This window comes from Oryctolagus cuniculus, chromosome 1 (genome assembly GCF_051225735.1).
Source record: "Oryctolagus cuniculus isolate XC-2025 breed Fujian yellow rabbit chromosome 1, ASM5122573v1, whole genome shotgun sequence".
Lineage (NCBI taxonomy): Eukaryota > Metazoa > Chordata > Mammalia > Lagomorpha > Leporidae > Oryctolagus > Oryctolagus cuniculus.
This window is the reverse complement of record NC_142867.1, coordinates 103,597,895-103,608,911: the sequence shown is the minus strand read 5'-3', so window position 1 is coordinate 103,608,911 and position 11,017 is coordinate 103,597,895. Positions and strand designations below refer to the sequence as shown.

Sequence of the window (11,017 nt, the reverse complement as noted above, 5' to 3'; positions counted from 1 at the left end):
ACTCTCGGCTGGCCGGAGGGGAGCGAGCCTGTGTAGACCGGCTCCCCGCCCCTCCCCGCCCTTCCCAGAGCGATCCAGCGCCAGTCTTCAGTGAAAACCCAAATCTTCCCTGAAATCGGATGGAGAGCGCTCTCTAACTACAAAACAGCACCACGTCACGCCTGTATTCCCCGGGCTGTAGCCAGGTTCACCCAGCTTTGCGGGCGTGGGCTAAAGGGAGAGGCTGGGCGTGCGGACCTACCTACGCTTCCAGTGCTCAGGGAAAGCAACGGTGGGCTCAAAGAACAGATGCTCAGGCAGGTGCCCACCGGCCAGGAAGACTATGGGACACAGCGTGGATAGCGTCAAGAGAAAGTGGCTGAGTCCGCGTTCCCCTGGCTGCCAGGAGAGCAGCTAACACTGGCTTTCCAGAAGCTAAAGCATGTGCAGAATGTCAGCAGGGAAATGATTAGTTTTGCAGGGCATGTGTTGGGGCTGGGATTGATGATCAGGGAGTTCAGCTTTGGACTTGTGGTAGAAGGGAGGCGACCTCCCCAACCCCAGGAAAGAATGACCCTGCTTTCCTAAACCAACCCAGCCTTCGGTGTGTGTGCTCCCTCTTCCAAACTCCCCAGCCATTGTGTGGGTTTCTTACGGTACACACGATGTATTCAAATCATGAAGCGAGTCTCCTGAAAACCAAGGGGGGGGGGGGCGCTGGCGCCGTGCCACAGTAGGTTAATCCTCCGCCTGCAGTGCCGGTTGGAGTCCTGGCTGCTTTACTTCCGATCCAGCTCACTGCTATGGCCTGGGAAAGCAGTAGAAGATGGCTCAAGTCCTTGGGCCCCTGCACCGAGTGGGAGACCAGGAAGACACTCCTAGTTCTTGGCTTCGGATCAGCGCAGCTCTGGTCATTGCGGCCATCTGGGGAGTGAACCAACGGATGGAAGACCCCTCTCCCTCTCTCTGCCTCTCCTCTCTCTGTGTAACTCTGACTTTCAAATAAATAAAATAAATCTTTAAAAAAATAAATACTTAAAAAAAAACACAAAACCCAGGGCACCAGGCGGGAACTGGTATGGTTTAAGGAAGCATTTGATATTTTACTTCAAATCCTGCTTTTCTTCATTTAGTGTCTGTATGGCCTTTAGCAAGTCCTTTTGCAACTCTATGGTTAGTGTAACTCTTGTTTAACAGTAGTTGCTTAAGAGTTTTCATGAGGGTTTGATAAGGCAAATATACATGTAAGTACATAGATGGACACTTACTGTTATGTGAAAAGGATTTATTTATTTATTTGTTTGTTTATTTATTTATTTATTTTGACGGGCAGAGTGGACAGTGAGAGAGAGAGAGAGAGAGACAGAGAGAAAGGTCTTCCTTTGCCATTGGTCCACCCTCCAATGGCCGCTGCGGCCGGCACACCACGCTGATCCGAAGCCAGGAGCCAGGTGCTCCTCCTGGTCTCCCATAGGGTGCAGGGCCCAAGCACTTGGGCCATCCTCCACTGCACTCCCTGGCCACAGCAGAGAGCTGGCCTGGAAGAGGGGCAACTGGGACAGAATCTGGCGCCCCGACCGGGACTGCGGGACTAGAACCTGGTGTGCCGGCGCCGCAAGGCGGAGGATTAGCCTAGTGAGCCGCGGCGCTGGCCAAAGGATTTATTTCTAATATTGCAGTTTAAAGAAGCTGTTGTTTTGGTCCAAATAATTAAATTTTATCCCAAGTTCTTTTAGTATCTTGGGTCCAGATCAACTTAGGGTATTCAGTCAACCAAGTGTGGTGTCTTGGGATACTGACCCCAGTTCTTCATAGCTCCCTTTACACTCTTTGCCAGTGACTTTGTACTTTTCCGTACTGAAGAGACAGACCATATGTCCCACCCCTTGTCTTTCTGTTTGACCATGTGACTGACTGACCAACAGAATGAACCACAAGTTTCTGAGCCTAGACCAGAAAAGACCTCACCTATTTTCTTTGTTCTTTTGCTTCTCTGCCATTCTCTGAGAGGAACATACCTCAGATATTCCACTGGCCCATGCATCGCCCCAAGAGGACAATACAGAGCAAAGGTGCCTCAGTCAGTGGACAGGGCAGCAGCAAGAACACAGCTGCCCTAGCTGCTGTAGCCTGAAGCAGAGCGGCTAGCCAAGCCTAGATCAGCCAGACCCTCAGCTGACCTGCAGATGCCTGGGCAAAATGAAAAATGATTTTAGAGCCCTTGGTAATGCAGTGTTTGCATCAGCCTGTAGAGCCCTTTCCCTCCCAAGGGCAAGGAAAGATTTCTCTGTGAGCATGGAACAGAACAAAGGGAAGCAGTTATACGACCTAGAGGTTTAGACTAGCTACTGTGTTGGTATTCACAATAGAGATCTGTCTCGCACATACATCAACCTGGCAGGATACCTTTTATTTTTGATGGTGCTGGGATGAGATTCTGAATTTATAATTCAAAAATTCCCTTTTCTAGGCTTGATTACCTTTCTTTGGTTCTGAACATTTTTCTTTGTGGTAGAAACTTGTAGTTGTCCCATAACATACATTCTATATTTTTAGTGATAGATTTTTGGATTTTTAACTAGGCAGATACCTCCTCCAATTCCCCCATCTAAAACTATTTCCAGCCTCCTTAGCAGCTTTGTATGTCCCTGTGGTTAAGTGCTGGCCAACAGGTCACCCACTCCTCTGCTAGCACTATAGACGAGAGCAGCATCTTGGGGAGGTCGTGTCCAGGAGTCTTTGGTGGAGGACCATATTGGAGTGAATGGTAGTCCAAAGTAGCACTGCAAACACTGGAGAAGAGTATATAACCCTAAGTAGGATTGCCATTTGGATAATGCAGAAGGGAAAAATCCTTACCCTTCCGTTTTCCTACATATACCAAAGGGAATGATCCTTGAAAGTGAAGTAGGTTGGTTGGGATTATGTTGGTGTAAAACACAGACATGCTTAGCTAGTTATTCACAGAATTAGAAGAAATTAATTTCTGACTTCAGACATGTTCCAGACACAGAATAAACCAAATTTTGAAAAATGCTTTTCTTTTTTTTAAAGAATTTTTCAGAATTGCTCTTTCATCTCTATATATTTTTTTTTTTGGGACAGGCAGAATGGACAGTGAGAGAGAAAGACAGAGAGAAAGGTCTTCCTTTTCCATTGGTTCACCCCCCCCCCCCCCCAATGGCTGCTGTGGCCGGCGCACTGCGCTGATCTGAAGCCAGGAGCCAGGTGCTTCCTCCTGGTCTCCCATGCAGGTGCAGGGCCCAAGCACTTGGGCCATCATCCACTGCACTCCTGGGCTACAGCAGAGAGCTGGACTGGAAGAGGAGCAACCGGGGCAGAATCCGGCGCCCCGACCAGGACTAGAACCTTGTGTGCCAGCGCTGCAGGTGGAGGATTAGCCTAGTGAGCCGTGGTGCCCGCCTTTCTTACTGTTTTTAACAATGCTGTACAAGGTGAGGCATGCAAAGCCTTTCTTGTTTATCTGATATTTATAATATAGACCAAGTATAGAAATTTCAAAATTGCCCTTCAAATAAAAACAAGATACGCAAGAGTTTGAAGATGTACAAAAAACAGAGATAAGTAGTCAATTACTTGGTAACATTCATAGATGTTTGCATATCTGACTTTTATTTTTTGTCTATTTTAACTTGACAGTGATCTCAGTAATTCTGATGCAGGAGTAGGTTGTTTCCAAGGTGAAGATATAAGCAAGCCAGCCGTTACTATGTGTCAAATTAGTCCAAGGCTTTGACTGCTTCTTGGTCCTCCTTGTCTGACTCTGAAGTCACTGTCCTGTTGGTAGTAACATGAATCAGTTCCAATATACAGAATTCAGTTATGAACACAATGCAGCATGAAAATAACTTTTGAAAATTTCCTCAACAAAAATTTACTGTTGTGGATTATGAATATACATTAGGTTTTGCAACCAACTATATGCTTATCTGTAGAAATGGTCACTAAACTGTAAAGTTTGATCTGAAGGGCAGGGGAGAAGACCTCCTACCCTAAAGGTATTTTGCTAACCCAAGCATCAAATCCATGAGATTTCATCATTGGTAATTGATTCACCAGGATTACCCATTGTGGATTCTCTTTGGATTTCTTCTGAAAGGCCTCAGGACCACTAAAGCCTTACTGTGAACCCATTTTCCAATTCTTAGGAAGATCTTGTGATGGAGGGGTAGTAAGGCTGCATCTCTTTGTAGGGAAGGTTTGGGCAGAGAGGACAGGATGGAGGGAGAAGAGGCCAAAAGCAAAGTGTTTTACACAATTGCATCTAAAATGTTTACAAAATTTAAAAATGTTTATAAATTTATAGTATAAAAGCATCACTTTCTAAATTAGCTAATAGTGAGTTATATGACAGTTTTGAACTAAAGTGTTTGTTACACATATTTTTGGAATTTTAACATGTTGGCAGTGTGTCAGGCAATTTGGTGACCCAATTCCTCACAGAGCTTATACTATACCTACAGACAAGACAAACATATGTGAAAAATTATATAACTTAAGAGATAGTAAGAATTTAAATAATTAGAAAATATGGCCAGAGCAATGCATGATCATTGCCAAAAAACTTGTACAGAAAATAATTATCAGAAGTTCAGAAGAGGATGATGTCACAGTGAAATGGAATAAAATTCAAGGCTTCAGGATGGAGGAGAGAGTTTATGTACAAAAGGAATTCAGCAATGAAGCATTTAAGTTATTATGAGAATTACCCATTAAGCTGTGAAATGCTATTTTACTCTTAGATAAATCATTATTTCTTGATTGGGTTAGTTTTGCTCCACCCTTGCATGCTAAGTCTGGCTAAAAAAGCAGGAAATTAAGAAAGGTATTAATTCATCACTTAGAGTCTAAAACCATTGCCAGCATGGACTGTTTTAATAACTCTCAACGTGATACTAGTGTAATCAGAGCTGGGGATCTCTTAGACCTAAAACTAAGTGTGGGTAGGGGAAGGCATAGCCAGCAAGGCATGGTGGTCTCTGACTCTAGTACCCCAGGATGAGAAGGGAGGGAAGAGAATGTGTACAGAGATTCAAGGCTGATTTGCTCTCCAGGTTATGCCAATTTATGCTTGCAAGTTCTACTGATATACAAGTGGATACACAGGCTTTAATATACATGAGGAGGTTTATTTGACTTAAGAAATCCTAATAGGGGCTGGTGTTGTGGTGTATCCTGTTAAGCCACCTCCTGTAACACCAACATTCTGGCTGTTCCACTTCCAATCCAGCTTCCTGCTAATGCACCTAGGAAGACAGCAAGACAGCAAAAGATGGTCCAAGCACTTGGGCTCCTGCCACCCACATGGGAGACTTGCATGGAGTTCCTGGCTTCTGGCTTCAGCCTGGCTCAGCCTTGACTGTTGTGGACATTTGGGAAATAAACCAGCGAATGGAAGATAAATAATAAATAAGTACATGATTTTTTAAAGAAATCCCTAATAGAGTGAAGTGGGTCTTTAGAAGGTTAAAAGGTAAGAGGCAAAACGAGTAAGAACAAAGAAGTACTTCTCTACATGGCATCTAGAAGAGATGAGACTGTTGTTTTCAAGATTTATTTTATTTATTTAGAAGATAGAGTTACAGAGAGAAAGAGAGAGATGGAGAGGTCTTCCATCCTCTGGTTCACTCCCAAATGTCCACAACAGCCAAGGCTGAGCCAGGCTGAAGCCAGGAGCCAGGAACTCCATCCAGGTCTGCCACCTGTGTGGCAGGAGCCCAAGCACTTGGACTATCTTTTACTGTTTTGCTGTCTTCCCAGTTACATTAGCAGGGAGCTGGATTACAAGTAGAGCAGCTGGGACTTGAACCAGTGCCCATATAGGATGCCAGTGTTGTAGGCAGCAGCTCAACCCATTATGTCACAATGCCAGCCCTGAGATGAGACTATTTTTGATAGAATTAAACTTACTTTGGTTTTTGTACCTTGACCTTCGGTTTATAAGGCAGGGAAATCAGTTCTTTCTAAAAAACAAAACAAAACCAAAATCAAAATGAAAAAATTTTAATTCAGCACTGACATTTACTGAGATAAAAAAAAAAACTGAGATAAAGACATCAGAGTTTATAAAAACTAGCTTCTTAAATCTGGCAACTAAGGGATCAAAATTTTCCAGATTAGAGAATTTGGGTTTCATTCAGAAATGTGTTTGTGTAGCCATAAGTGTACAGGGAGCTAGTATTATATTTGTAAGGTTTGTTTCTCTTCATTTAGCATTTATTTTTATATGATCTAGGCAAGATAATTGTAAAATGAATATTAGCACTGTAGTAGCCTACATTAATAACCTATGGCTTTATAGTATGTAAACAATAAAGCCTACTGACAATAAAACCTCATTTCTTATGTTGGAAGAGCTGCAAACTCTAGATGTAGTTTCAGGTTAGCAAAACTGCTGAACTATCTGTTATCTGTACTCTACTCCCTTCCAGTATGTAGAAGGCTATGGATTTAAGGGATCCATCTTTAAAACTTCTGAGAATTTGCCACAGTTCATCTCTCCAGGTACTTATTTGAAAACCACTATATCCGTCTCACTGTGATCCTTTCTTCTCTTTGTTTTCGTAAGAGTTGGAGAATCTCATCTCTCTTCTTAGCCTGTATGAAGGGAAAAAAATTGTGGGTGATTTTTTGACTCAATAAAAAAGGTTTGTGTCTATTGGAAGGTGGAATTCTTCATATTTTCTTGTATTCACAGGACTAAATATCTTTTCATGATTTATACTTTTTTCATTTATAACACTCAGAAGATGCATTGGGTTTTGGGCCTAAATGTGATTTGTCCCTATCTGATAATAACTTTTTTTAAGATTTTATTTATTTATTTGAAAGGTAGAGTTATAGGCGGAGAAAGGGAGAGACAGAAAGATCTTCTATCTGCTGGTTCACTCCCCAAATGGCTGCAACAGCCAGAACTGAGCCAATCTGAAGCCAGGAGCTAGGAGCTGCTTCTGGGTCTCCCATGTGGGTGCAGGAGCCCAAGCACTTGGGCCATCTTCCATTGCTTTCCCAGGCCATTAGCAGTGAACTGGATTGGAAGTGGAGCAGATGGGACATGAACCGGCACACACATGGGCCGAGGCCTAGCCTACCACACCACAGCACTGGCCCCTTAACTTTTATTAAGACCTTATCACACAAACTGCACTTAGCCCTTTATAGACATTGTGTCACGATTTTGATATTACTATTATTCCATTTTACAAATGAGGAAACTGAAGCTTAAATACTTAACAAAAGCAGAACTAAATTTGATTCTAGCTCCATTTGACAATATAGTCAAACTACTGACCAGCACTAAACTGCCACTAAACTATGGCAAGATACAGGATCAGTAAGCTCACAGCATGCCGCTCCCTAAATCCAAGTTGAAGAGGGCTTTCCTTAGTTTCTTGCCTGTGGGAGAAAACCCTTATTCTGTTATCTCTTCTTTCCCTGTTTTAGATATTGAGACGTGTCATTCTCAGCTAATTATTCTTAAATGCAAAAATGTAATCTTACATTAAAATGTGAGTTAGTGCAGACATAAAGATTTATTAAAATACAGATATAAAATAGGTAAATATAGATATAATTCTGTTTTTCCATAGAATCCCACTAACTTCAGTTCAGGAGATAGCCACACAGAAAATATCATTTTTTTTAACTTTTATTTAATGAATATAGATTTCCAAAGTACAGCTTATGGACTACATTGGCTTCCCCCTCCCCCCCAATGACTTCCCTCCCACCGGCAACCCTCCCCTTTCCCGCTCTCTCTCCCCTTCCATTCATATCAAGATTCAGAAAATATCATATTTAAAGTGGGAAAAAAATGAAAACTTGAGAATCTAACAAAACTTGTAGCTTCAAATGACCAAGTCTAATGAAAGAAATTTGGTTTAGATCAAGGCCAGAAGAATTAAGAATTGAGAATAAGGGGCTGGTGTTGTGGTGCATCAGGGTAAGCTGATGCTGGTGCTGTTGGTATCCCATATCAGAGTGTTGATGTGAATTCTAGCTGTTCTGCTTCTGATCCAGCTCCCCAGTCGTGTGCCTAGGAAAGTGGTAGATGATGGATGGCCCAAGTACTTGGGTTCCTGCCACCCACACAGGAGACCTGGATGGAGTTCCAGGCTCCTGGCTTTGGCCTGATCCAGATAGGGCTGTTGTGGCCATTTGAGGAGTGAACCAGTGGATAGAAGATCTCTCTCTCTCTCTCTCTCTCTCTCTGCCTCTCCCTTCATACAGCCTTTCAAATAATAAATAAATAAACTTAAAAAAAGAAAGAAGTGAGAATAAGAGATTTGCCATAGCCAGGTAATCTAAATTTACTGAGTACTGTCCTGTTTTCCTAGAGCTGCTCTAACAAAGTCCCACAAACTGGATGGCTTAAGACAACCCTCTTGGGAGACAGCACTGTAGCACAGTGGGTTAAGCTGCTGCTTGCAGTGCTGCCATCCCATATGGACACCAGTTCAAGTCCCAACTGCTCCACTTCTGATCCAGTTCCTTGCTGATGTGCCTGGGAAAGCAGCGGATGGCCTAAATACTTGGAACCCTGCATGCACGCTGGACACCTGTATTGAGTTCCAGCCTCCTGGCTGCATTCTGGCCCAACCATGGCCATCTGGGGAGTGAGATATCTCTCTCTCTTTCTCTGTCCCTGTCTCTGTAACTCTGCCTTTCAAGTAAATAAAAAAATGTTTAAAGACCATAATATGTATTATCCCTCAGTATTGGAAGTCAGAAGCCTGAAATGCAGGTGTTGGTAGGGCCATGTTCTGTCTGAAGTTGATAGGGTGTCTTTGCCTCCGTCTAGTTTCTGGTAGTTTGCTGGAAACCTGTGACATCCCTTCACTAGAATAACTCCAGTCGCTGCCCTTGTTGTCACATGGCATGCTTCCTGGCTGTCTCTGTCTTCACGTGGCCATCTCCTTATGAGACTCCAGACATGGGGATTAGGGGCCCTCCCTACTTCATGACCTCATCCTAACTAACTGCATCAGCAAAGACCCTATTCCCAAATAAAGGTCTGATTTTAAGGTACTGAGGGTTAGGACTTCAATATATTTTGGGGGGGGGATTTATTTTAACCCATAATAAGCATCTAATATAATATATATAATTATACATTATATAATATATTATATATAATATTATATTATATATTTTATATATATATTCATATATAATAAATGTATATATTTATTTTAACCCATAATAAGCATCTAATATAATATATATTATATTATATATTATATATTGCACATATAATATATAATATAATTCCAGCATGCAAGTTGTCCATGGATTTTATGGGAAAAAAAGCCAAGTAAATTATTTCAAATGCTCTCTGGTGGGGTTAGTATAGGGCGCAATGGAAGAACGGAAGGTCAGGGACTCTTAATTCATTCTAGGGGCTGGGGGAGTCAGAGAAGATGTTCCAGAGGAGCTGATGTCCTGCGTGGACCTGAAAGTGGGAGTCACCAGATCATGATGGAGACAGGACAGGGGAGAAAGCTTTGGCAGCCAAGGAAATCAGGTGTGCAGGCTGCTGTACTGCTAAGTAGTTCCTCAGGGCGATTCTCCAGTCCTGATGCCTCAGGTGCAAAAGAAGCTGGACATTTCAGGCACGATCCACCAAGACACACGGGAGGACGCTCATGGTGGGCAGCTGTGGTCAGCAGCCGGGGTGGGCACACTGCATGCTTGGTTATGCATCATTCTCTTCAAGACCCAGGGATCTTACCTTTTCTCAGCCTACAGTTTTCATTTTATTTATTTATTGACAGGATGTCGGCCTTTTACTTGAATTTTAGCCATAATATGTCACAGTTCTTAAAAGAAAAAAAATTCTGGGTACTTGGGAAACCCAAGCTAAATTTTACAGTATCCGTCAATTTATTATAGAGGGAATAAAATAATATCTGTTGATGAAAGCATGGGCTATCTTCATTGTAGGTTTTCAATGTTAGTGTTTTTTCCATTACATATGTTCTCAATTGGATAAATTCCTCCCTTACTGTGATTACATGGCCTTTATACCTTTATTTTGATACTGATCTCATTCTCCCTGCTTTGTTTCTTAGTTGTCACCAGGTCTCTTTCAGAATCTTACTCATCTTTTTATCTTTCCTTGGAGCTCCTTGGTGACTTCCATGAGTTTCTGCTGGATTGAATTGATTGAGTATGATGTTATGAAAGGAATCTTTGTACTCTCTAATGCACAATTATTAGCCTAAGCAACAACAAAAACTTCTAGAAAGTGAAATTCAACAATGGATAAGTTTAGTTCTTAAAATCCCCAATGAATAAAGCTATATAATTTTTCTGTGTAACTACTGACAAGCCATAGGTAAATGCTTCTAATATAAGATTTAAATAGTTAGCTACAAGATGCAAAAAACAGAATAAAAACATATTCATTTTTTCCCTTTAACTTCAGGTCCTCTTTAAAAATTGCAATGGATTTTAGTACATAATTCATTTTATATTATAATATGATGTACTAGAAACAAAGATTTCAAATGTGATTTGATTTCTGCTTCCTGGACATGCTTCCTGAGAATGAATAACAAAACTATTGTAAACATCTGAGTCATCTGAACAAAAACGTTGTGGACTATTCTAAGAAATCTCTGCCAGGAAAGCTAAATACAGTTCACTGGTTAGACAAAATCTGCACAACTTATGCTATTAGTGGAGAATAATAATTTACGTGTTTGTTTCATAACAACAAAAGAATCCTTGTTTTTAATCATAGTGTTTTGGTGAGATTCATTAATGGAATTTTATGTTTGCAAGACATTTTTATCATTTAATTCCTAAAATAACATTAAAACAGGATCAGAATTATTTATAATACTGGATATTTACTTGTATTTATACATTTTATTTATACTATTCATGAGAGGGCTTAAAAACTCATGGAAAATTCACATTGTCATTTAATTTATTTTTTGTGAACTTTTTGAGGCCCTCTTGTATTCACTGTACTCATAAAAATTAATTACGTAATAAAAATTTGCTCCAGAAA

At 41.4% G+C, this 11,017-nt stretch overlaps 1 protein-coding gene across 9 annotated transcripts in view; it reads right to left on the bottom strand.

Moving 5' to 3' along the window:
* Positions 1-3,591: 3,591 nt before the first annotated feature.
* Positions 3,592-11,017, bottom strand: part of HOATZ (HOATZ cilia and flagella associated protein) — a 28,472-nt gene continuing 21,046 nt past the window's right edge. For 4 of the 9 annotated variants that reach the window (XM_089312526.1, XM_089312524.1, XM_008261620.5 and 1 more), the window contains exons 4-5: positions 5,911-5,963; positions 3,592-3,777 (exon numbers count right to left, since the gene is read on the bottom strand). In XM_089312526.1, coding sequence (XP_089168652.1) covers positions 3,720-3,777; positions 5,911-5,963 — 111 coding nt within the window. In that variant the 3' untranslated portion in view covers positions 3,592-3,719. Of the gene's footprint in view, positions 3,778-5,910; positions 5,964-6,537; positions 6,598-11,017 lie in introns of those variants that run through there. The other 5 variants (XM_089312519.1, XM_008261613.5, XM_089312529.1 and 2 more) reach the window with 3 other exon arrangements.